The following is a 26,687-nucleotide window of genomic DNA, read 5'->3' on the forward strand; positions in this document are numbered from 1 at the left end:
GAACTTTTTAGTTTCATACCCCAAGTTTTAATCGGGTTGTTTTCTTGGTGTTTAGGGTGTTGTTGTTATATCTGCGGCACAGTTGCTACACCTGATTTTATTGCTGCCTCAGCTGCTGACTGTGTAGCCACAGCTGCTGCCCAGCCGCCTCCATATAGGGAGACAAATGTGTTAACTAAGCCTCTCTCCTTCTATTTTACCAATAAGACTTGAGTCAAATGCTGGGATGGAAACCTGCTAGCTCAGCGAGGCAGAGAAAGTGGCCAGCTGACCTCTCTCCTTTGCCCATGTCCCAGAAAGAGATGTCTTTTCTGCTGTCCCAAGCCAGAAAGGATCACCAAACTCAAAGTCCCTCCCTACTTCTTCCTGTGCATCTCTTTATCCATCTTTCTGACTCTATGGCTACTTCCTGTCAATTAGTTGCTTGCTTCACCTCTTGACCTATGATTGATTTTATTTAACCCTGTTTGCAATAAACAGAAAGCTTGTGGACTAAGGGCTGGGCCATACCACAGCTAGAGTCAGGGTTTTCCAATAAATAATGCAATCTAAGGGTTCACAGTGTGATCAAGTATCCTGCAACATTAGGGTTTCTATGTGTAACCCTGTCCTGTCCTGGAATTCACTCTGAAGACCAAGGGGCCTCAAATTCATGAGATTCACCTGCCTCTGCCTCCCAAATGCTGGGATTAAATGTGTGTACAACCGCTGCCTGGCTTGTTTTTTTTTTTTTTTTTTTTGCATATTGGACACTAAACCTCCGTCAGATATACTGCTGACAAGGGTTTCTCCTTCCATTCCCCCAATTCTGCCTCTTCATGAGGTGATGGCGGCCTGTGCTACACAGAAGCTGTTTAATCTCACAAGGTCCCATTTGTCAGTAGGTTGGCTGAAAGTCCTTTCCTGTGCCTCTATATTCCCTGCTTTCTCCTGTAACCAACTCGGGGATCGGGTCTTATGCTGAGGTCCTTGATCCGTTTGTAGCTGAGTACTGTCCAGGGGAAGAGATGAGCATCCAGTTTCATTCTTTGCACAGCTATCCGTCCTTGCATTACGGCACTTGCTTCTTCTGTTTTTGACAGTTCTGACCTCTACAGATACAAGACCCCATCTGCTCTTCTTGTCTGTCACACATGCAGTCCAAGCAACATATTTGACCAATTAGACCCATACTGTCACTGTCTTGTGTGATGCTATTTGGAGCAAGGGATAAATAAATGTCTAGTCACCCAGACAGGGAACCGACAACAGATCAAAGTAACAATATTGCCAAAGTCCGACTTCATGAACCAATGAATTTATTGGGGTTGATTACAGGAATATGGGTGAGGGACATATACAGGATCAGGGATATCTCAGGTAGCTGTGTCACTGAAAGCCCATGCCAGCCTGTCTGACAACTCAGAAGAAGCTGACACCTTGGAGTGTTCCACATGACTTGCAGGTCAGAAAGTATCTTCTCAGCAGACATTACTCTTTATACATGCTGGGATGGAAGAAGCCTTGTGAATCTGCTAAGTTTTAGGGACTTTTTGAGACTTTTGAGTTGTTTGCTTTTTGAGTCTTGATGAGCCTCTTTAGTTCAAGATGGCATGTTTTAACTCAAGGAAATCACCAGCTCATTCCTTATATTGGAACATGGTAGGCAAGTGTACTGTCACTAGCTTCGTATCTTAATGCTGACTGTGGGTCACATAAAAGAACTAAAACAAAACACTAGGGGCTGGAGAGATGGCTCAGAGGTTAAGAGCACTGACTGTTCTTCCAGAGGTCCTGATTTCAATTCCCAGCAACCACATGGTGGCTCACGGCCATCTATAATGAGATCTGGTGCCCTCTTCTGGCATGCAAGCATCCATGGAAGGAATGTTGTATACATAATAAATAAGTACATCTTTAAAAAATAAAAATAAAAAACCCCAAACACTATGTTTTTGTAGAACAGTGGTGACCACAAACACTATAAACAACATCACTCTTTCAAACTTTTACTAAGTAAAAACTGAACATTATACATACATATTTAATATTGGTCTTTCCAACTTTATTATGTACAAATAAGGATAACAAATTTTAAATAAAATACTTAGTTCTAAGAGAACAGAATCTTAACGGTCTGCAAACACTTTAGTCGATCACAGTCAAAACTACAAAAAGATCTCTAGGCAAAACTAACTGGTGAGATAACAAAATCTGTGTTTTCAAGTATGAAGAACTAAACATTTACTCCTTACTTTCTCATGACATCTGTTCTGAGAAACAGTGCAGGTGTTGTTATAGTAGTCTAAGTACTCAAACGTGGGCTGAGTCACTCCTGACGGCAACAGCTCACCTTAGCAGTCTGTGAACATCAGCCATGACTCAGAATATTTATGTAAGTTGAAGACTTTATCTATGATGGAAAATAACACAGTCCTTGACCTCCTTTAAAAGGAACTTTGAAGTTAAACTTCCCAAGACTTTCATTCAGAAATGTTTCTTAAATATCAAATTTCTCTTCGCAGACACTGTGTCCATTTTCTTCATAATCTTCTCTTGTAACCACCATATCTTCAAAATCATCATTTTCAGATATCAACTTTCCACCTTCCCAGGAGTAAGTAATAGGGCTGCAATAGAGATTGCATAAATAAACACAGTCACCAACGGATGGTTTATAGATCAAATGTTGACTGCGAACTGAAAGACTGCAGGTCTGCTCCACTTAGCGAATCTCATGTATGTGTAGACACAGACTCTTCCTCATCAGTACAGAACAGTGGATTGTTTCCCACCATGTCCCTATTTTATGTTCCCTCTACTTTTATGAAAACCCCAGAACATAAACAAAAGCTGGAGAGGAGTAAGCGGGAAAATGTTCTAACTTTGGCCCCAAACCGAAGCCAGGATGTGATAACCTAATGACTCGCACAGCAAGCCATGGCACTGTGGGTCAGTCCCACTCTGGAGGCAGGAACAGGAGGCTCCAAGGCTGCCCTGCCGCTGAGCTGTAATGTGGACCTCGCTCCGTCTCTGTACCACTTTCAGTCTGTGCTGCTGCTGCCGTAAACACGGCTGACAACCACACGGTAGCCCAGGAAGGAGGAGCAATCTAAGGAGAGCACTCCATTTGGCTGTTCTGTGGACAGCCACCAGTGCTTTGTGCTGACTCAGCCCCACTTCTCCTCTTCCCCAGCTGAGATCAGAGGAGGTAAAGAGAAATGTCTTACCTACCGCATCTGCAGCCTTTTATTAATGGATTATTTATATCTTTATATTTGTGCCTGCATTTTCCTTCTGAAAGGAAACCCGTACAATTGAACTAAAGAACAAAAGCTATTCTGGTCACTCCCATGTGCAAGATGAAAAACCCAGCGTTAAGAAGTACATGAACACAGCTTGGCATTGAACTCCTGATTCTTCTGTCTCTAAATTCCCAAAGCTTGGATTACAGGAAAGTACCACCATACTTTACTTCACAACAATTTTTAATTAAAAAACAATAACAAAAATACCCAGTTTAGTCAACAATAAAGGTTCACTGAGAACATTTAGAACTTAAAAAATTCCAAAAGATATGAATTGATATAGCTTATCTTAATAATTCAATTCTTAAACTTCCATTCTTCAGAACTCATCACAAGATGGTACGGCGAAAATAAATCTTTTAAGAATTCGGCTTCTTTGCCTATAGAAGTCCCAGGAACCAGGACTGACACACGTGGGAAGAGCTCATGTTATTGAGCACCTATCACGTATCAAATGTTGTGGTCGGCACGTTACATGTCATCTCTTCTAACTCACCTAAGACTTAAAACTTTCATTTTTGAAAGAAAGAAAACGAGCTCCCACTAGGGAATAAATCTACACAGAGCCAAGCTGCAAACACGTCCGCAAGCCACCTTCCCACAAGACGGCTCTGCTCCTTTACAAACCGGCACTTACTTTTCGGGCAGCACGACAGAAACATCATAGTCTGTTGGCGTCAGACAGCGGACTTCTGAGTAAACCCGATCTCTGAATCCCGGGAAAAGTGAGTTTCCTCCCGTCAAGACGATGTTCTTAAAAAAATGTGGCTGCATTTCTTTAAAGGGGAAGAAGAGAAACAGTGATAGAAAGCCTACTTGTCCCTGGGAAAGCTCAGCTGAGCAGGCGGGCAAGCAGCAATCGGGTTAGGGCTGGGAAACTACCCTGGCACCCATTGTTAAGATTTAAAATTCCTTATCTTCACTACTGAGATTTTCTTGTTGCTATCGCTGAGACAAAGGCAGGACAGCCTCGTTTCCAGAACACTGGGATTATGGACACGCAGCAGCACACCTGGCTACACTTCAAGAGTTGTGAAAAGGTAATAATAATTAACAATGGTGGAGACACTAAAGACAGCAAAATATGGCCTCACAGATCCTTAATACGAAAATTCAGGGTGGGTGAACTACTGACTACTGATTATATATGCATGGAAGCCACATATAAATGGCTTTCTGCACCAAACACTGGATCATATTTATCATCCTCTCCTAAAACTGAGGGGGTCACCTTCCTTGGTATTTTTAACTTGTTAATTCAAATTCCTGTTCTCAAACTAAAACCAATTTATCAACTACATAACACTTACTGTTGATGGGGAAAAATAATCTACAGCCTTTACATAAAGAGCCTAGGTGTGAATGAATTCTAAAGGTATGTGATAGCAGACACCAGGCATCATACAGTGAACCAGTACTAACCTACAGAGCAGTCAGAAGTGGTGGTGCACGCCTTTAATCCCAGCATTACTCAGGAGGCAGAAGCAGGTGGATCTCTGTGAGTTTGAGGCCAGCCTGGACTAGAAGAGCATATATATATATATATATATATATATATATATATATATATATGCTCATATATATATATATATATATATATAAAAACCTGTCTCGATAAATAAATAAATAAATAAATGAATAAATGAGGGAGGGAATTTACTGCTCTTGCAAAGAACCTGGGTTCAGTTTCCAGCACCCATATCCAGCAGTTTGAAACTGCCTGTAGCTCCAGCTCCAGGGCATGCGAAGCCCTCTCCAGCTTCTGAGAACACCTGCATGCATGTGGTACACATGACTTGTTCATACATTCTCTCTCTACACACCTTTAAAGTAGGAAGGCAGGATATAAAAGAACTCTGCAACCCTAGGACACTAATTACTTATGCTTCAGAAGAGTGCAGAAGTCACCATGAACACTGTACTCCACTCACTTCTACTGTCATTCATTCATTCACTCATTCGTTCGTTCTTCCTGTGTGTGCATACACATAAGGGGGGGAGTGGCAGTCGCGCCACAGAGCAAGAGTAGAGGTCAAAGGCCAACTTTATGGTGTCGGTTCTCTTTCCACCTTTTCATGACTTCTGGGGAATTAACCCAGTTTCTCAGGCTTGTACACACGGGCCTGGGCCATCTTACTACCTATATTATTAAACGTAAGCTTGTATGTTATTCTATAATATTGCAGAATGAATAAGTCATTTTAATTCTGTGCAAATTTGGGTTAAAACTTTCAGTTGAGCCTTGAAGTGCATGCCTATAATTTTAACATTCAGAAGCCTGAGCAGGGAAGTCATGATTTCTAGGCCAGTCTGAGCTACATAAGAAGGCTGTGCCTCAAAAATAAAAATAAAAAAACTCAAACTTTTCTAAACTGAATAGAACAATCTAATACTTACGGAAGGATGTACTGACGCTTAAATAGACCATAATGACTTTTGCAAAATACAATTTATGACCCAGAACAAATCGGCCAAGAACTACTCAAGTGCATTCTGGGATCTGGAACTATCTGCAGTCACACAGGTGTCACTGTTTGCTATGGCTTCTCTCCAGCATGTCACTGGAATCATTAACACACCTTCAGGGAGGTTTTGAATCGAATAGACAATAGCTTCTGGGATTCCCATCTCCTGAATGCCAATGTCAGAAGGGTTGAAGAGTATCTCTGGAACAGCGAACCTCTCGTTAGCCAGGCGAAGAATCTGCTCCCCGGATTTATATTTGCCGCTCAGCACCATCTCTTCTCTCGGCTTGGAGCAAAGCAAGATAGGGAGTTAGGGCTGCACTGTGGTGCTCACATGACAGACGACAGCCAGGACGATGTGATGCTAGGAGAGGGGCCACGCTCTTGTTAGAAGTCTCCAGAGTCTCAGAAGTTAGGAAAACGTTTTCACTCCTTACTACATATGTGGTCCTCAACCTATAGTCCTCATCGCATGGCCACTCCCTAGTACAGCACATACTACCTAGTACATGATCGCTATTCAGTAAACTCCTGGACAATGGCATGCAAAATAACACATGCCATTCACTGCATTAGACATCTGATACGCATTATTCACAAACTTCACATAACACTAAGACAGGCATATTGTCGTTTCATTCATGATATAATTAGGCTCAGGAAGGTCATGTGACTTATTCACGCTCTATCACACCAGCCCAAAGAATACCAGAAATATACATTCACAGTGTAATCAGGATAAGAATGGTTCAGTTTGCTAACATTTGGGAATACTCTGCTCATAACATACATTTTAAACAAAACTTTCCAGATAATTATACAACATTCCTAGGAAAACTATAGCTATAAATATAAACCACTTCTAATCCAATTAAATAATTGTTGTAGTAAGAAAAACAGTACCATTCTCCATAGAAGAATGACCATTTGTCTAAGGTGGAATGGGAAATATTCTTCATAAATTTACAAATTAGCTTACAACTAACATTAAGCCTGGTATGATGTATACGGCTGTAATCCCAGCACTTGGCAAGCTGAAGCAGGAGGACTGTGCAAATCTGAGGCCAGCCTAAGCCACAGTGCAAGACCCTGACCCTGTTCAAAGCAAAAAAGAAACTAAACACACATGTACACGCATGCATGTGCATACACATGCGTGCACGCACGCACACAGACAGTAGATTCAGCTTATGGATAATTCATTTTGCCAATACTGAACAATACCTGAGACCAGCATGGACTGGAGGGCATGAAAGGTGTTTAGTTTATTTAAAGTCCTGACTCACAGAGGAGGATCAGGCTGACTGACCAAATACCTAGCCTGGGAAAAGAGCCAGCACTCAGTGTCCCTGCCGAATGTCGGCACTAATGCCACTAGCTGTTAATGTGTAATCTGGATGTATAAGTCTTTTCTGCTGAAGACTACAATTGCAAAACATTTTTAGACACAGACAGATGAAGAGATTTTTCAAGACCGTGGGAAACTGGTCAGAAAATCCATGATTTACTGAATGGGCCTCGTACATTTATTTCTAGGACCATTAAAGAAACTGTCAGTTTGTTTCATATGATTCTGCGGAAAGTGGTAATCATTAACGCTAAAGGAACAGTCTCAACTTAGGTCTGACAAGTCACACCTTAGCAGGCAGCCTCTTTCTGAGAAGAAATAAAATTATGACTTCTGTTGTTTGTCATTGATATTATCGACCTTATCTGTCTGTGTGTTATTGTTCCTTCTATCAGCAGAAGGAAATCAGCGCTTCAGTTCTCCCAAGCATTCTTGACGAAAGCATCCCTGTTCAAATTAACAACATCCCGAGTGTGGTGGCTTAAATGGGAACGGCCCCACAGGCTCATAGACGTGAATGTTTTGTTGTCAGAGTGGCACTCCTGGGAGTCGCGGCCTTGCTGAAGGAAGTCCGTCACTGGGGACTAGCGTTTCTCTCTTCCTGTTGCCTGCGATCCAGATGTAGAACTCTCAGCTCCTTCTCCAGCACCACGTCTGCCTGCTGCCGCCATGCTTCCCACCAGGATGATAATGGACTGAACCTCTGAACTGCAGGGCAGCCCCAGTTAAATACTTTCTTTACAAGAGCTGCCATGGCTGTGGTCTCTTCCCAGCAACAGAACACCGACTAAGAAACTAAGTATGAAGACCCACAACATTTCTGCCATTTCACACAAGGCTTTTCTAATTTCATCAACATTTCTTTTCCTAGCAGGAAACAATAAAATCAAGTACTAAAGAAACTCAAATTTTATAATTAAACTTACTATAGATACAATTAACTTTCACATAAATGACTAAACATGAGTGTTGAGGATAAATTTTAACATTCATTAATGAAGAGTAAACCACTCTTTTTATAAATATACTTATTGTAACAGCTTGTCTACCAAGAGCCCAATTCAACTAACTTTACATTCTCATCAATAAAGTGTATATTACATATGAAAATCCCTAACACTTAGTTTGGGGGCCTAGGGAGCCCTGAGTGTGTAAGAGTGGATGAAGCGCCGAGTGAGTGAGTGAGTGCTGTGGACCTGACACAACCACATCAAGAACCAATGCCTCAATACATGAGTTGGAAAGGCAAAGCCGTCCCCGTAAGGGCCAGGGCTGGAATGGCAAAGCTTCCTCTGATCCAAGCAGGAGTGTTTCCTAACGACCGAGCAGTGTGTGTAAAAACCAGGAACTTCCCAGCAAGAGCCGGCTGTAAGAGATGCCTCCCTCTGAGACTCCCTGTCTCCTCCAGCCGTGCTGTAATAAACACGCCGAGGCTCCAGGCTGCTGTGGCAGTTGGTGCCACTCCAGAGTGTACACAGTGCACCTGACCCCCGCTGGATTTCTGCACCTTCTCCACTCCCTTGCCACCCCCACTCAGGACCAGGCACGAAGCCATAAGTCACAGCGGAGACGTCTACACGAAGTTTAAAAAGTGCACACTCTAACTAGACTCTGTTCGCAAGGTCACAGGTCAACAGAACCTGCAAACAATCTTACACCACTTCCCCAAACACCCCACAAAGAAAACGAGTAAAATACTGTTCAACCGTGAGAGCGACTCAACAAGGCAGGCCCACCAAGCAGGTGCTGGTCAGAAAGAAACTGGCAGAACTTAGCTGATGCTTGATGACCTAATGGCCTGTCACTCACAGCGCAGGAGAACAGGTCTTAGAAAAATTCCTAGTTGACCATCCCCAAGGACGAAGAAGAGAAAGCATACAGATGTTAATATTTATTTACTTTTTAAATTATGCTTTGCAAATCGGGTTGATGCTGCCACTTGAGGAGATATTATGCAAAAATTTTGTTTTTAATTACCTTACAGGGGCTGGAGAGGTAACTCAGCAGTTAAGAGACCAGCTGCTCTTCTAGAGGACCCAGGTTCAATTCCCAGCACCTATCTACATAGGGCCTCACAACTATCCATAACTCCAATTCCAGGAGATCTGACTACCTATCCTGGCTTGTGTGGGCACTGCACATGCATGCTTCGCAGACATACATATGAACAAAATACCCATATACATTTAATAAAAATATGAAACAAAAAAGAAATTTAAAAATTACCTTACAAAATCCCTTTTTAATTGTACTGAAGTCAGGCAAAACATAATCAATCATCACTGTATTATCTTCTCCTTTTAACCTGAAAAACAAAATATTTATCAAAATTAATTGCTCATACCACCTGAAGCTAGCTTCCCGTGGAAGAGGTTACATTATACATACTTGGCGATATCCATGTCTCTGTAAAAATCCTGAGACACATAGCACACGTCTTCTTTCACTTGATTAATCACATGGGTTTCATCCATGACATGCAGCTGCCTAACAGAGACAAAACACACACGATGCGAGGGCTTCAACACGCTGGGACTCCTGCCTTCAGCCTCATGAGATGGGTTCGATCCCTGGGGCCTACGGCTGGAAGGAGACAATCAGCTCCCCCAAGCTGACCTCTGACCTTCATGCAGGCATGCCTGTGCAGATCTACCACACAACCCCCAAACAAAATTAAGTACAGTTCATAATAAAGCTTGAAATAAGCAACTGAACATAACTGAACATAACGTTAAAGTTCCTTTTCAAGATTTATTTTTATTTTATGCGTTATGTGTACTTTGCTTGCATGTATGTCTGTAAACTTGTGTGCAGTGTCCAGAAGGGTACTGGAACTAGAGTTATGAACAGTTGTTAGCCTACAGGTGGGTGCTGGCAACCAAATCAGGGTCCTTCGGGAGAGCAGCCAGTGCTCTTTACCAAAGAGCACCTAAGTCATTTTTCTAGGGCTGGCAAACACACCCACACCCACAAAACAATCTAGAATATAAAAATGGTTTTTAGGAAGCATTAAAATACATTTTTTTTAGTGTGTGTGTAGGTGTCCAAACAGTGTTACACTGTTGTCCGGGTTGGCACCTGTCTTAGTCAGGTTTCTATCGCTGCGAAGAAAGCGCCATGACTGAAGAGCAGGGTGGGAGGAAAGGGTTCGATCGGCGCACACTTCAGCATTGCTGCTGTCATCACTGAAGGAGTCAGGACAGGAGCTCACACAGGGCAGGATCCTGGGGGCAGGAGCTGATGCAGAAGCCGTGGAGGGGAGTTGCTTACTAGCTTATTCCCACTGACTTGATCAGTCACCCTTTTTATAGAACCCAGGACCACCAACCCAGAGGTGGCACCACCCACCATGGGCTAGACCTTCCCCCACTGATCACTAAATAAGAAGATATCTTACAGCTGGATCTTAAGGAGGCATTTTCTTAGCAGAGGCTCCTTCCTCTGATGACGCTAGCTTGTGTCCAGCTGACACACAAAACCAGCCTGTATAGTACAGGACAGAACTATATAGCCCAGGTTGACCCTGAACTCATGGAAATCCTCCTAGGTCAGACTTTTGAGCGTTAGTGTTACAGGTGTAGGCCACCAGGCCCAGTTTGAAATATTAAATTCTTGAATGTGTAAAACAGATCTTAACCTGACAGAACGTCCTCACTTTATCATATTTCATCTGTACGTTGTTCCGTAGAGGACAGGTGTTAGTTCAGCCGCAGAGACAGAAACTCAGGAAGGGTGTCAGGTGGTCTTATCTGACCAGAGTGACTGCCCTCAGTCCTTCTGAAGGGCCTCTCACCGCAGCGCCTTCTCTAACACTGTCTTTTATGATCATCAAGTATTATGCGTCAGCACGCAGTACACAGAACATAGTGATCTGATGAGTAAATCAAAGACGATACAGAGAATGGGCATGTTTTTAATGAGGTCCCTTCCTTTGAATATTTGTCTTTGCACACAGACTTTATTATATGCTATATGACTATTGATGTGAGATTCCCATCTGTATGTTTTGCTTTTACTGGTTGATAAATAAAGCTGCTTTGGCAGGAAATCTGAACAGACATATATAGAGAGAGTAGGTGGAGTGAATAAAACACCATATAGCCACCGAAGGAGAAAGATGCCATGACACTACCGTAAATCACAGCCTGTGGCAATATACGGATTTACCAAAATGGGCTAATTTAAGATGTAAGACCTAGCTAAAAACACCCCTGAGCCACTGACAAACTGTAATTAACATAGTTTCTGTGTGATTATTCGGGTCTGGGTGGCCTGGACCCAAGTGCGCAGTATCCATTTACAGTCTATTATATATTTTCAATTAAATATTATCCCATGAAAATTTTCCTATGCTATTATTTCTTTGTGTTTGTGTATTTGCAGAGAGAGTCTCACTGTGTAGCCCAGGCTGTACTAGAACTCACTGTGTAGACCAGGCTGGCTCGAACTCAGAGACCTACCTGTCCCTGCCTCCTGAGCGCATGGGCCTCCATGCCCAGTTCCTCTGCCCTGTGGCCACTGGCCTATCGCTGTAGAGCCAGGCCACCGGAGCCAACTTCTGGGAACTGACATCAGAAGGAACCTCCCCAATGAAGTCAATTATCTTGCATACTAACTACACTAACTCAAAGCTGACCAACACAATGCCCTGCATGTGTTTCTAAGATTTATGGCTAGCTCAGTCCTTTGCATTTCTAAAGCTTTTGACTACATATGAGGTTTAAAGCTTTTCTATACTTCAAAGCCATCAAAATCTCTCCTGAGGGCTACTGCGATGGCTCAGTGAGCAGACAGATACCTGCTGGGCAAATACTACACCCTGAGATCAACTGGAGATCACGCGTAACAACAGGAGAGATAGGACTCCAAAAAGCTGTCCCCTGACACCACACACACACACACACACACGCACACGCACACGCGCTAATAAATCAATCTAATACCCTGAGAGTGGTTCCCTCTCAGGAGGAGGTGGGGTACAGACAATGGATGTGGAGCTGCTGCTGGGTAGGGGAAGTGATTTCTACTGCTCTAGAACAGGACGACTATAGCCCAAAATACTTCAGGTTTTCAAAACGGTCAATAAAGATTTTAAAAATTCCCAACCCAGTGAGACAATGTCTATGGTGATAGTCTAATTATCCCGATCTGGTACATACATTATACATACAATTATATACATATAGACAAATAATGATATGTCATATACATGTATTAAAATAGTACATTGTGCCTACTGATAACTATTTTATATGTATTTAGAAAATTACAACATATATAGCTTTAAAATGTCATTTAATTTTATTTATTTTGTGTGTGTGCATGCAGACACACACAGGTGTGCCATGGCATGGGTGTCAGAGGCCAACTCTGTAAAGTCGGTTTTCTCCTCTTATCATCTGGTCTTGGGGATCAAACTCAGGTTCTAAGGTTTGCAGACAAGCACCCTTACCACCCAAGTCAACCTTTCTTGTCAGCCCAAAATGTATTTCAGAAGAACCTAACCTATCCTTCTGCTTCAGCCACTTCCTGAAGTAGTCACAGATCTGGTCACCTCTGTTTTACTGCACAACACTCACAACCTGCATACTCTACTATACGCTTCTACCCAATTATTTTAAGCTGCTCATGGGAAAATACATACTTTGCATACTGTTACTTTTGCTTTAAATATTTTCCTCTGTGTGTATAGTTTCAAAGTCTTTTGTGTAGGATGTAGTTCAGATAACATCTCACTACATAACCCAAGGATAGCCAATGAACTCACTATGTTGCCCAGGCTAATACTGAACTCTTGATCAGCTGGCCAGGCCAAGTGCTGGGATCATAGGTATGTGCCTGGTGCCTGTCCCTGTTACCCTAAACCCTCATTTGTCTTAATCTTTTTTCCCTTTTCTATTTGCCTCTTCTCGCGGCTAGGGGAGGGAACTGAATATCACAGCACTCTGAAATCAAGCCCAGCTGACCTGGTCCAATAGTACATAATATTCACATAATCATAATATTGTGAATGCTGTTCATGAGTTTTGAACTTTTAGACTTACACTTTAAGCAAGGGGAGACAGGCTGAACCACAGCAAAAATAACATGTTATAAACTTGGTAGCTAAGAAAAATTATAGTAGCCAGACAGTGGTGGTACGCACCTTTAACCCTAGCATTCGGGAGGCAGAGGTGGGCGAATACTTGTGAGTTCGAGGCTAGTCTGGTCTATAGATCGAGTTCAGGACAGCCAGGGCTACATAGAGAAATCCTATCTTAAAAATCCAAAATATTAAAAAGAAAAGCCAACCTCTAGCTGGGCGTGTGGTACCGCATCCTCCCCAAGTTCAAAGTCAGTGATTACCTGTAGGATATGATCTCTTTTAGATGGTTCGTTAAGAGTTTTCCGCCCACATTTATCCTATAAAAGGAGAAAATTCAACTCTGGTTCAGTCAGCACACATTTCATCCTAAGAAATAACATGAAACTGACAGAAGCTGAGAAATGAAATAAAAGCCACACACAGCTCACCGAATAATTGCTTCCTTTTTCTTTTTACTTCTGCAGTAAGGGACGATGTGTGTGAAGGAATAGCCACTATCCACGATGATGCAGCACAGCTCGGAAGGATTATCACGGAAGTATCTGTGTGCACTCAGGGCGCCGGCTGGGCAAAGGGTGATGGGGAAAAAATGAACACACGGAAATACACTATGACTTTAAACTAATAAGGAAGAGCAGTAAAACTAAGGCAAACACAAACAACAACAAAAAGCTGCCTTATGCCAACCATGGTGGCGCACGACTTTAATCCCGGCACACGGGCAGCGGAGTTCCAGGGCAGGAAGGGCTACATGAGTGACCCTCTCTCCAAACAAAACACACGACAACAGAACCACACAAATAATAACAAAAAAAAAAAAAGACTTTGCTTTTTAAGAAACATCGCTAACTCACAAGAGTATTTATAACTTTCTCTTTTTCTAGGATCGACTGACCGACTGGTATATTTACGTTTTTCGAGGCAGTCTCTCTGTGTAGCCCTGGCTGTCCTGAACTCGCTGTGTAGAGCCGCCTGCCTCTGTGTCCCAGTGCTGGGATCAAAGGTCACCACCACCCAGTTTAGATTCATCTTCAATTACATGTATGTGTCTGTGTGTGAGTGTGTGTGAGTACAGGTGCCTGCAGAGCCCAAAGCACTGGAGTTACGAGTGGGTCCTCTGTAAGAGCATGGGCACCCTTAACCACCGAGCCATCTCTGGTACCTTTACAAATGTCTCAAGAGCTCAGTTTTGAAACTTTTAAAAGTCACACTTATACGGTAAACAGAAAAAGAAGTAAAGACCTTTTATTCTGTCACTACTGGCTTTATTTTGGGAGGTGAACAAGACAGAATCTAAGTCTATAGTTTAGGTAGACCAGGAACTCAATACTTAGCCTCTTTTTACTTTATGGTAGACTATTACTCAATTGCTTAGGGTGGCCTTGAACTGTAATCCAGGCAAACTGTGAATTCTCAATCCTTCTGCCAGAATTACAGGCCTGTGCCAACAAAGCCAAATTAAAGTCCTATGCTTAAAATAAAAGTTCTAGGTTTTATTTCCTTCAAAGCTAAAAACTGACACCTACTACTCAGGATCTTAAGTTTCTTTGCCCCATTCATAACCACCCTCAGAGTGGAATTTCAATAAAGCTTTTCAACTTACCATTCACTCTTAATACTGCTTGGAACTGATATTCTTCAAATAGAATTTCATTCATTGACTCTTGAATTGAAGTGAAGTTAAAATATGGTTCTGTTATAATAATATTAGTATCTAAAAAATCAAGCTATAGGAGAAAAAATCCAAAGTTTTATAATCTATATTGAAATCATCAAATTTGTTTCATATGTGTGTGTATGTATGTGTTTGAGTATAAAATAAACAAAATTACCTAATCCTCATATTACTAATACTGACAGTAATTCTGATTTAATCTATAAACTGAATCACAAAAAAACTAAATGTGTTGCCCAGGTTCATATGGCCACTTAGGGCCATAGCTAATATTTGAACTCGGAGAGTCTAGTTACAATCTTACCTCAATAAAATAAAAATTAACATAGGCTTGCCAAAGTGTCAAACTTTTAAAGACAAAAGTAACCCAATTAGTGCAGCCATTGTTACTTTGCTATTCACAGGAAAAAAGGCAAGAAGTTTCCAAAGACCTTTCTAGAGAAAGGTCTGCAGAAAACTCAGCAGGACTCATGGTGCTGTGTCTGTTCTCTTCTCCTTTCCCTTTTCCATACTGGGCCCATGGCACCCTCCCCAGGGATGCCCTTCTCATGAATGTTCTGATTGTGTCTACAAGCTTAGCCAGGGCTCCTTGATCTTTAGGGCGAGCCGGAGTGGAGGAGATGGGGGTGCAGCTCCCTGGCAACTAGGTGTCTCAGTTGGATGTTTCCCTTGGCTTTCTGTCATTTCAACATCAGAGTCTCGAGGTAGACTAAAACTTGAGCATCCTCTCAGCCGGGCTACAGTTACATTAGAGTTGTTAAAAACCATATGTAATCAGGGCTGCAGGGATGGCTCTGTAGGTAAGAGCACTAGGTGCTCCTCCAGAGAGCACAGGGTTGAATCCCAGCCAGGGGATCTGACGTCGTCTTTAACTTCTATGGATAGTAACGCCTGTGGTGCACAGACATATATGCAGGTAAAACACCCATACGCACAAAGTAAATTCTCAGCATCATGGCTCACAACCATCTGTAACTCTAGCTCCAAAAGATCCTTCCATGGCTTCTGTGGGCACCTGCACAGATGGGGCATACGCTCACACAGATAGATACAAACATACACACACACACACACACACACACACACAAATACACAAATAATAATACAAATCTTTAAAAAAAACATAAAATTCTTGTAATTGCCATCTATTCAGATGTGTAGGCAAACATATCTTTTGGTGAAACAAAAAGGGTATGTATATATCTGCATTGTATGTATATGTCTGTATATGTAGTATATGTCTGCATATGTATGTATATATCTGCATTGTATGTATATGTCTGCATATGTATGTATGTGTCTGTATATGTATGTATATATCTGCATATATATGTATATGTCTGTATATGTAGTATATATCTAATATAGTCAAAGGCTAAGGAAGTAGCTGAGAGGAGGAGGAATCAATCACCTAGCACACAAAAAGGTCACAGGTCTGATTCCCTAGCTGAGGGAAAGAAGAGTAGAAACAGGAAATAAAAATTTACTATTGAGCTTCACACAGATTATCTGTGTTCCACTTAAGTCTTCAACCTGGAGGCTGTAGTTATTTGCATTCTCTAGCTATTCAGAACACCACACTGGGGGTGGTAGTGCATGCCTTTACCACTGGCACTCCGAAGGAAGAGTTTGAGGCTAGTCAGTTCTGCATAGCAAGTTCTAGCCCAACCAGGGACACAGAGTAAGACCCTGCCTCCAAATTAAATAAATAGATAAGATTCAGGAAAATCTATATCCGAGTGCCTTAAATGCATGTAAGTCTTAAATGTTCACATAAAACTTTATAAATGTAAATCCGATTCTTCATTTGAATTAAGATGCAGAAATAGAATTTTAATACATACTCTAACTTGTTACCTGATACATTTCTTTTCCAAAAAGATAATCCCAAACTTGTCGTTGGACATCCCAATTCACCAAGTAGCCCTAAAATTAAGACAGAACAACAAAAAAAAGCCCTTTAATTATCAAGACTATTTAATAATTTTTAAGCGTAAGGTTAAGGGCGATGGTTCAGGGAGTAAAGGAGCTTGACTCACAAGCCTGGGGACCTGCGTTCCACCCAGAACAGACAGGACGAAAAAGAATTGACCCTAGAAGGCCGTCCTTAGACGGCCACCCGCAAGTCCTGGGATGACATTGGGATGGCCTGACGTCTGCTCATCTCCCACACCCCAAGGATAGGATGATGTCCTGTTATCTCACACCCCCACACAAACTTAAAAAAAAAAAAACAAAAACAAAAAACGAAAACAAAACAATCAACATGTCCTAAATCCCTGGGCTCTAGCTGTGAATGGTCACCTTCTATGCTGTACAACCGTCAATCAGTTATAGAGGTGGTGTTCTCCTTGTTAAACATTCAAAAGCTTACAATGAACAATAACTAAGATATCAATGGTTCAAACAGCACACCAATACATAAGGCATGCATGCCGCCTGTTTTAATACAAATAAAAGTATTACAATGAGTAACTAAATCATGGTTATTTTTTACTAAAACAATTTCATTCCAATTTGTCATTTTAGTTCAAACTGGAAAAAAAAAAGTTTGTAGAGATCTAAAAATATTTTCACGTGTACTTCTGTACCCTATAGCTCCAGCCCAGGAGCATCTGACACCTCTGACCGCAGGCAGCAATTGTCTCACCTGCACTTACACACATGTATAAAAATAGCACGTCTGATGCCCAGACCTGCAGAGGCTCACACACTTTTCCTCCTCGCATCCTATCGGAGAGATAGATGGGAAGGAACAGGAGCATCCCTCAGGTTTCAGAGTCAGCTAGCCCAGAGAACACAGCACAGTGGCAGAAACGAGATCTGCTTCAACTCTGACCCTATCCCCCACCACACGCAATTATAGGTTTATAATATCAGAAATAAAACATAAATGTGTTACCTTTTGGAAAGGAAGAATGTAAAAGAGTCCTGAAGGGTCTTTTATTTCATCAATCTGGTTGGCAGTAAATGTTTTAAGACGTGCTGTTTTTGATCTGAACTGACAATTGGGAATGACCCTAGATGCAAAGAAATAAAAATCATCTTCCAAATATTTAGTTCCTAAAAAGAAGTCGAACTCAGTGAACACCCGTGTGCTAAGACTACTTTATTCATAAACTAGCGTTTCTCGTTGTTTCTGAGGAACTAAAACAATACCTTTAGGTTGTCCTGTTTAGAGTGCTGGGGTTCAACAGACTCTCTGCTTTCTCAAGGATCTTAAGAACCCTTGGGGGCAGGTGTGGTTCTGCTAGTGCATTAAAAACAAAAACAAAACAAAAAATAATCCCTTTCTATGTATGCGCTATTTGCATGCATCTGTTTATGTGTATGGGTATTTTTTTCTGGTTGTGAGATCTCCTAGGACTGGAGATACAGATAACGGTTAGCTTCCATGTAGGTGCTGGGAAGTAAACTTAGGTCCTCTAGAAGAGCAGAAAGGGCTCTTAACCATTGGGCCATCTCTCCAACCCCAGGTACCTGGTTCTCACTTAAGGAAAAAAAATTACGTAGTAGAAGTCTTATTTTAATAAATGTCTTTCATTAGCACTGAAGTTGTAAAAACTCAGTAAAAACAGGATGGGTTAAGTAATATAGTGCTTACTCACCATACAAGGATTCAACGCCTAGTGTTAAAAAAAGTTCAGTCAAAAGCCCGCTTAGGCATAAAGGGATAGCCCTCATCAGTAATCCTAGCACTCAGAAGGTGGAGGCAGGAGGATCTGAAGTTTAAGGTCATCCTGGATTACACTTAGTGCCACAAGGTTCTGGGGGTGTGGCTTGTCTTACCCTTGCAAAGTCCTGGGTTTGAGCTCAAGCACTGAGAAAGGTGTGTGACTAATTCAAACATACATTTTATGAAGCACATCTTAAGATATGCCACTTTAGCGTTCCTGGTTTTACCAACCAAGTCATTCAAGTAGGTTAGCTGCCCAACGTCTTCAAACTCCCTGGATTCTAATGTTAGTTTTACAATCTCAGCCGCTGGTGGGCATTGAACCTTTTGAGGGATGCGATGAATCCCTGTAACTGGCGTTTCTCCAAAAGGCGAGCATGCCCCAAACGTTGCCCACTATTTCTGAAATTTCATGAACTCTCTCTTTGGTTCCCTCGGTCCATCTCGAGAAACCTATTTCCTGTTGCCAAAGGAAATATGCATGCCACTTCCGGAGCCCCGCAGCCCCTAAGGAAAACCACCCATCCAGCTCCAAACCGAGCCGCAGCCCTCGACTCTGGCTGGCGCCGCGCGAGGGCGTCTGCGGACCGCTCAAGTGGGAAAGCACAGCCTGTGGAGCCCACAAGGCGTACGTGCCTGTCCGTCGGGGACGACCAACACTTACGACACACTGTCATGGCTGTAACCGATTTTGGCGTTGTAGGCTCCGTTATCCAGCACTAAGGTCGTCATTTCGGCAACAGCCACCCCGCAGCCGAGCCGCTCGAACCCCCTCGGGTCGCCTCTGCTCAGGCTCCTTCCGGTACTCTATGGTTTTTATGGGGGCGGAGCTTCAGCGTCAGCTTCCGGTTACTGTGGCAACGGACAACGCCGGAAGTCAGGCAGCGGGGGACCGCCTTTCCCGTCCGGGAGCGTCTGTAGAAACTTCTGGGTACTTTTTCACCCATTTCTCATGTTTCTTTACGGCGAACACTGGCGAATGAAAGCTTTTTGTAACCTCCGTGGTGGACTGCGTGTGCGTGCCTGGGCGTGTGTTAGATTAGAATTGTTGAGATATTCTTGAAGAGTACAAAACCATACGTAGTGTGGAATTGGATATAAGGTCTCTCCAGCCTGGCCTTCATTTCTTGGCACTTGTCATCAGGTTGTAGGATTTGGTCACAATAAATTATTCGCTGTTTAGTTTTTGTTGTTGTTGCTTTTTTTTTTTTCTCACATTCGCACTCCCCAACGAATCCCCAGCCTACTTGCTCTCCAGGACTTAGTTTAAGTATCCTATCTACAAAGGACTTCCTGACATCTGACATGCTCCCTCTCCGTTCTGATTCCTGGAATTAGTTGTCCTTCCTGCTTGCTTCTGTAAAACGGAGGGCTCATGTGTTATGATGTTAAGGAAAAGAATCTTGGAGCCCAGCGTGGTGGCGCACGCCTTTAATCCCAGCACTCCAGAGGCAGAGGCAGGCGGATCTCTTTGAGTTGAAGGCCAGCCTGGTCTACAAGACAGGCTCCAAAGCTACAGAGAAACCCTGTCTTGAAAAACCAAAAAAAAAAAAAACCCAGGTTAAGGCAGGAGGATCACCTCCTCCAGTCCATCCTGGGCTACATAGCCAGTTCAAGGATGGTACTACATGTAGATAGAGTTCTAGTCTCAAAACCAACAAAATAAAAACTCTCGCAAACAAAAAAATGTGATCAGCTCATTTACTCCAATCAAGAGACACATTATCTTTAAATCTTCTGTCATCCAGTAGCCGTCATTTCTGTTTCTCATTTTTAAAGTACACTCTTTCAATCCTGTCTCTACTGTGCTTCAGTCCTTTCTCGCTGAATCTTCGACCTGGCTTTCCTCACCATTTACGTGAATCTTAATCAAGATTCTTCTTGTTCTTGCTTTGGTTATCATCGAATACAGATGCTTTTTAAACCTTAATTTTCTATCTTGTTTCTACCACCAGATCCTGAGAGAGCCTTAAAGACAGAAGATTGAACACTAAGTATGTTTCCATAATCACTTGTGCCACCCCGGTTACCCATTTCAGTTATTGGTGTTCCTGCAAAACCCACCCAGTGCTCCAATGAGAAACCACAATTGCTGTCAACTCATCTTTGAGTAAATCTCTGTAATGTTTGACTGATCTTGCTTCATCTCTACTAACACTTTCTTATCTCTCACTTGGAATAATGCCTCCGCCACCACCACCTCAAAGCCCTTGCAGCCTCTGTTCTCTTTTCTGAAAGAAAGCATAGTGATTAGCAAGCACTTTTTATAACTCAGAGGTCCGATCAGCCTCCTGTGACGATCTGTATTGACGGCCAACTTGACAGGATATAGAGTTACCTTGGAGACAAGTTTTCTGGTGTATATGTGAGGAGTTATTCTAGTTTGATTTGTTGCGATGTGAAGACCCATCCTAACTTCCAGGCTGAAGTGAGTAATCGCTTTCTGGTTCCTGCCTGTGGATACCACGTGGATGGATACCGCATTTGCCGCCGTTGCTGGTCACCATGACTTCCCTGCCATAACTGTACCCTCCAACTGTGAGCCAAATATGAACACTGTCTTCCTTAACTGAAATTGGTCCAGTATTGTATGCAGCAGTGATAAAGGTAAGTAATACAGAATATTGGCACCAAGAAGTGGGACTGTTCCTGAAATAACCCAGCCATGTAATTCTAGGCCTTTGGAACTGATTTGCAAGAGGAATGTGGATAGTTTTGAAACTTTAGAGTCGAAAAGTCCTCGCATACTATAACTGGAACATGATAGGCCATTCTTGGAGAATTTTTGAAAGCCAAAATATCACGAGAAATGCAGGCAGTGGTGCCCCGGAACATGAGGATTTGGAGGAAACAAGGGCACTGGGAGGGGATGGAGCTAAAGTTATCCGTGTTCTGTTCTGACAAATAACCTAGCCAAATTCTACCCATGTTCTCGGGACTGATGTGAGGCAGAATACAGGAGTGATGTGCTAATTGGTTTGCAGAAATGTTCTCCAGATAGGTTAACATTCAGGTTGTGAATGATCACTGCTTATGTTTCTCACTTTGTGTGTGTGTGAGGCGGGGGGGGGGCGTGTGAATTTGAAAGATTTGTAAAATGTGCATTTTTCCAGGAAGCTTTGCACTGTGAAAGGTACTCTGAGGGCAAGCCCCTGCCCACTGAAGACTCCATCTTGTTAAAATGCATTCATCTGAAATGAGAGCCCACACTGAGAGAGCTACTGAAAGAATCCCTTAAGGACAGCGATTCTTAACCCATGGGTCTTGACCCCTTTGGGTGATAGGGGCAGGCAGATCTCTGTGAGTTCAAGGCCGGCCTGGTTTACATTGTGAGTTCTAAGACAATCAAGACTGGACAGAGAGAGCTTGTCTCAAGATAATTGTCATCACATTTATGTAGTGTCCGTGCACATGCGTCTGTAAAATGCCTTATCTGCTGAGTCATCACCTTGATCATAATTTACAATCCATCCAGTAACGGGAGCATGATAGTCAACGCCTAACAACTAGATCTCTAAGGATGGACCTAAGTGTTGGTTTGTAGTGTGTCGTAATTTTTATTGTGTGACTAGACTACCATTATCGTAGCTGATTTCAAACCGTGCTGAAGTTATGAAACAGGCGTCCCAGTTGGGAAGATGTTGACAGTGGAGTCTTATGAGCCAGCCTGACCAGCTTCAGCACAAACTGTTCAATAAGAACGCTCTTCGCTTTCACGCTTTACACTCCCTTCCCACCCCTTAAAACAAATAGTTTAAAGAGCGCAAGCCCAACTTTTCTTTTTTTGATTTTTTTTTGTTTTGTTTTTTTTTTAAATATTTATTTATTTATTATGTATACAATATTCTGTCTGTGTGTGTATGACTTCAGGCCAGAAGAGGGCACCAGACCTCATTACAGATGGTTGTGAGCCACCATGTGGTTGCTGGGAATTGAACTCAGGACCTTTGGAAGAGCAGGCAATGCTCTTAACCTCTGAGCCATCTCTCCAGCCCTTTTTTTGATTTTTTTTTACATTTAAAGTATTTTTTAAATATGCATTAGATTTTTATTTGCACATATGTCTGTATGGTGGTGTCAGATCCCCTGGAACTGGAGTTGCACTTATGAACTGCTATGTGGAGGTTAGGGATTGAACCCAGGTCCTCTGGAAGAGCAGTTAGTGCTCTTAAGCACTGAACCATCTTTCCAGCTCTCTCTCTCTCTCTCTCTCTCTCTCTCTCTCTCTCTCTCTCTCTCTCTCTCTCTCTCTCTCCCTCTTCCTTTCTCTTTCCTTTCCCTTTTCTTCTTTTTTTCTGATTTTTTTTTCAAGACATGGTTACTCTATCTAACAGTCCTGGCAGTCCTGGAACTTGCTTTGTAGATGATGTAGATGGCCTCGAACTCACAGAGATCTGCCTGTCTTTGCCTCCTGACTGCTGGGATTAAAGGAATGTAAACCCAACCCAACCTTTTAAAAGAGTGTTTAAGCATAAGCATCATGTAAGCTTATAATGAATACGTAGAAGACCAAAGTTCTTATATTAATATGACTTAACAAATTTTTCATCTTGGTGCCGGTTAAGTTGTTGTCCTCTCTGCACAAACTAGAGTCACCTGAGCAGAGGGAGTCTCAGTCGATGAGCCTGTCTGTGGGACATTTGCTTGATGGCTGACTGGGGTGGGGGGTGGCACAGCCTACTGTGGATTGTGCCATTCCTAAGCAGGTGGACCTGAGTTGTAAAAGAAAAGTAGTTGAGCAAGCCGGAGGAAGCAAGTTGGTAAGCAGTGTTCCTCTTCCGTGGTCTCTGCTTCAGATCTTGCCTCCAGGTTTCTTTGTGGAGCTCCAGCCCAGGCTTCCATCAATGATGGATTGTGACCTCTCACCCGGATAAACCCTTCGCTCCCACAGGCTGTTTGTGGTCAGTGTTCTATCGTAACAGCAGAGAGAAAAATTAGGACAATGCTCATTATGAATTCGTTAGGACAATCATGGTTCCAACCTTTTAAAAAATTACATTTTTTTCCCTTTTCTTTTCTGGTTCTATGGATCAACCCAGAGCCTTATGCATTCTTGGCTAGTGGGTTGCCATTAAATTTAAATTTATGGTTTGCAGCTGGGCTGTGGTGGCACACACCTTTAATCCCAGCACTCGGGAGGCAGAGGCAGACGGATCTCTGTGAGTTTGAGCCAGCCTGCTTTACAAGACAGACTCCAAAGCTACAGAGAAACCCTGTTTTAAAAAGGCAATATATATAGTTTACAAATTGAATGCCAACTACCAAACCTGCTAATTTTAAAGCTCTACTAGGTTCATAGTAGTTTGAGGTACTGTGCGTTGTCTTTATGAGAGAAGAGTGAGTGGGAAACTATTAGCATTTCTTTTCCACAACGAAACTATGAGTCTCACCAACGGCCTGGGTCCTATAAGACTTGTTTGGAAATGAAGTTTTCTGTTGTTCTAACCACCACATTAGATCACCAACCACTTACAGCTCTGACTCTCACACGCTCACATGCCAGTGTTTTGACGCGTGTGGGTCCCATCTGCTTAAATCACTCTCTTCTGCCTAGTGAGTTACCAATAGCTCCCATCCTGTCATGTTGGGCCTCCTTTTTTTTTTTTTTTTTTTTTTTTTTTTTTGGTTTTTCGAGACAGGGTTTCCCTGTAGTTTCTAGAGCCTGTCCTGGAACTAGCTCTTGTAGACCAGGCTGGCCTCGAACTCAGAGATCCGCCTGCCTCTGCCTCCCGAGTGCTGGGATTAAAGGCGTGCGCCACCACCGCCCGGCCCAGTGTTGGGCCCTTTTCTGAGCGGCTCTCTTAGCTTGAGTGATCTCTACGCACGGTGAAGGCTTAGCCCACCCCTGGACTCAGAAAGGAGCAGTGCCTTTTCTTCCCCATGGTATAAAATGCTGACAAGCTGTCCTTCAAACCCAAGTCTTTGATTTCCAAGCCAGTTATTTAATTTTTTTTCAAGCAAATTGAAGTGGCTTGTGCATCTTTTGAAATAATTTCTCTGGGTGAAAAAAAATGAGGAATGAGGACGTGACTGTTGTAGGTACGGTTGAGGGGAGATGACGAGGAAGAAAATAGCCAGAGGGTTCAGACTGAGCACAGCCAGGAGAGGAGACAGGGACCGGGGGAACCAAGAGACAAAATCCGAGCCCAAAGTCGCTGAGGTTATATAGGGATCAGCAGCTGGGGCAGGGGGAAGAGAAGCCCAGGTGTGGGGAGGACCGCTGGTACTGAGCGAGACTTCTGCGGGTTCCTTTGAGACCTAGCAACCTCGACCGTGAGCCCTCCTGTAGTCACGAATCTGTTCTCACAGTGTTTTGCTTCCGTCTCACAATGATAACAAAAAGTAACACCAGTGTGCGCTGTTAAACTCTGCTCTCTCATTTAGCCCTCACAAACTCCTGAAGTCAGATACTATTATCTCCTACTTACGGGGTGAGATACCAGCCTGGAAAAGCATTAAAAACATAAAATCTTGCCAACGTTTACACAACAAAAGTGCCTCGGGCAACATTTGAGCTAGCCTAGAGCTCTGGGTCTTGGTCACGTGACCCTACATCCACGCCAGGACATCAGCCGCAAGAACTTTTTTCTTTTTTTTTTTTTTTTTTTTTTTACCTTTTAGTTCAAGCAACTCTAGTTTGTTTTGTTCTTAATATCCAAAACATGTTTATTGGGGTGGTTTCCCACTTATCTCGGGGTGCTTTTTAAATCTTGCTTCCTCCAGAAGGGCCAGCCTTCTGTCGGCCTTGCTCTTCCCTCTAGAGGCAGGCGGAGAAGAATAGAGGAGCGGAAATAGAAAACGTCCTTGCATCCGGCTAAGGGCTGTGGTGACGTCCCAGCAGCCTGGACTTCTCCCAGCCATGAGCTAGGAGCTGGGGCTCTGCAGGAAAAGCTGCTTATTGTTTCCTCTCTCTTTTCTAGAGAGATATGGAGGCGTCCCTTTGAAGAGGTGTATTGTTAGAGGAGGGTTGTCACCACCAGAAAGCCCCAGATATTTTTAAAGGCCTTGTTTTATAGTATATGATTAAATGTGAAAGTCAACCCACATGCTATCTTTTCCTCTCTCTCTCTCTCTCTCTCTCTCTCTCTCTCTCTCTCTCTCTCTCTCTCTCTCTCTCTCTCTCTCTCCTCTCTCTCTCTCCATCTGCCCTCTCTCGTTGTCCTCAAACTCCCGGTCTCATATGGTCCTCTTGTTCAACCTCCTGATTAGCGATTACTACTGCAGCCTCGTGGAACCATGGTAATCCCACATCCTCGTCCTTCAGAACAGGTCAGGTTCTTTGGTTATGCATAAACTGTGCCCCCAACCCAAAATACCTTCCTGGTACACCCTCAGGAGGTAGTGCAATTTCTTTTCCTTTTTTAGACATAACTCTGTCATCACTTTTGTCTCTGAAACATTGAGTTGTGGCTGGGTGACATGGTGACCCAGAATATAACAGTTTTCCTATTTCAACAATTTCCTTTTTTTTTTTTTTGATAGAGAAAACTTCAGATGACTTTTACATACTCATTTATTCAGATACAAAAGCCTCGCCAAGTAGATGAACTGATTGACGCAATGACCCTATATTCCTTTAATGTTTTTATATCTCAGCTGTAGTTTTGGAATTCCCTAGTTTATTTTCATTTTCTCTAGGTGACTGTGAAAACAAGCCTTTCACATCAGTAGCCATATGTGAGTTAGCTGAAGGTGCAGCGCGTACCTGTACCTTCCTAAAACTTTTAAAAATGCTGGCTAAAAAAATGAATAGTAATTAACTATGTATGGAGGATAGCATTCCGGTACACACGCTGTGTACCATAGCTAGTGTGATACACGCCCAACCCTTTGTGGGTTTTGTTCTGTTCTATTGAGCCCAGATCTCACCAGGTTGCTCAATTCCGGCCTTTTCACTAGTCATAGTCACAGGCGTGTACCGTTGTGCATCTTAAACTTTCAAGTCTTCACACTCCCGCAGACTTATATTCGACATTTGAGCTATATGTCCACATAGAACAGGCATCTCTCTCGATTAACCAGAAGATAAACAGTATACCTAGGTATGTTTTAAGACTCAAAGTGGCTCAAAAAATGTTGAAGAAGCCAAAGATTAATTTCACCCATTTCTTTCCTAACTTTGTCATGTACACTAGTGTACGCTGAATGCAC

General features: G+C 42.7%; 1 protein-coding gene across 2 annotated transcripts; it reads right to left on the reverse strand.

Moving 5' to 3' along the window:
• Positions 1-1,972: 1,972 nt before the first annotated feature.
• Actr6 (actin related protein 6) lies at positions 1,973-19,330 on the reverse strand. Of its 2 annotated transcripts, XM_038314812.1 has the most exons (11): positions 19,201-19,330; positions 17,763-17,880; positions 16,718-16,786; positions 14,789-14,912; positions 13,614-13,749; positions 13,446-13,502; positions 9,489-9,587; positions 9,327-9,405; positions 5,867-6,038; positions 3,925-4,063; positions 1,973-2,609 (listed from the first exon to the last, which is right to left on the reverse strand). In XM_038314812.1, the coding sequence occupies exons 1-11, from the start codon at positions 19,266-19,268 to the stop codon at positions 2,480-2,482; spliced, it is 1,191 nt and encodes a 396-aa protein (XP_038170740.1). In that variant the 5' UTR covers positions 19,269-19,330; the 3' UTR covers positions 1,973-2,479. The 2 variants fall into 2 exon arrangements, with proteins under 2 accessions (XP_038170740.1, XP_038170741.1); XM_038314813.1 differs by lacking the exon at positions 19,201-19,330 and having other exon boundaries at positions 16,705-16,786; positions 17,763-17,795.
• Positions 19,331-26,687: the final 7,357 nt, after the last annotated feature.

The sequence above is a fragment of the Arvicola amphibius genome, chromosome 17 (assembly GCF_903992535.2).
Source record: "Arvicola amphibius chromosome 17, mArvAmp1.2, whole genome shotgun sequence".
Taxonomy (NCBI): Eukaryota; Metazoa; Chordata; class Mammalia; order Rodentia; family Cricetidae; genus Arvicola; species Arvicola amphibius.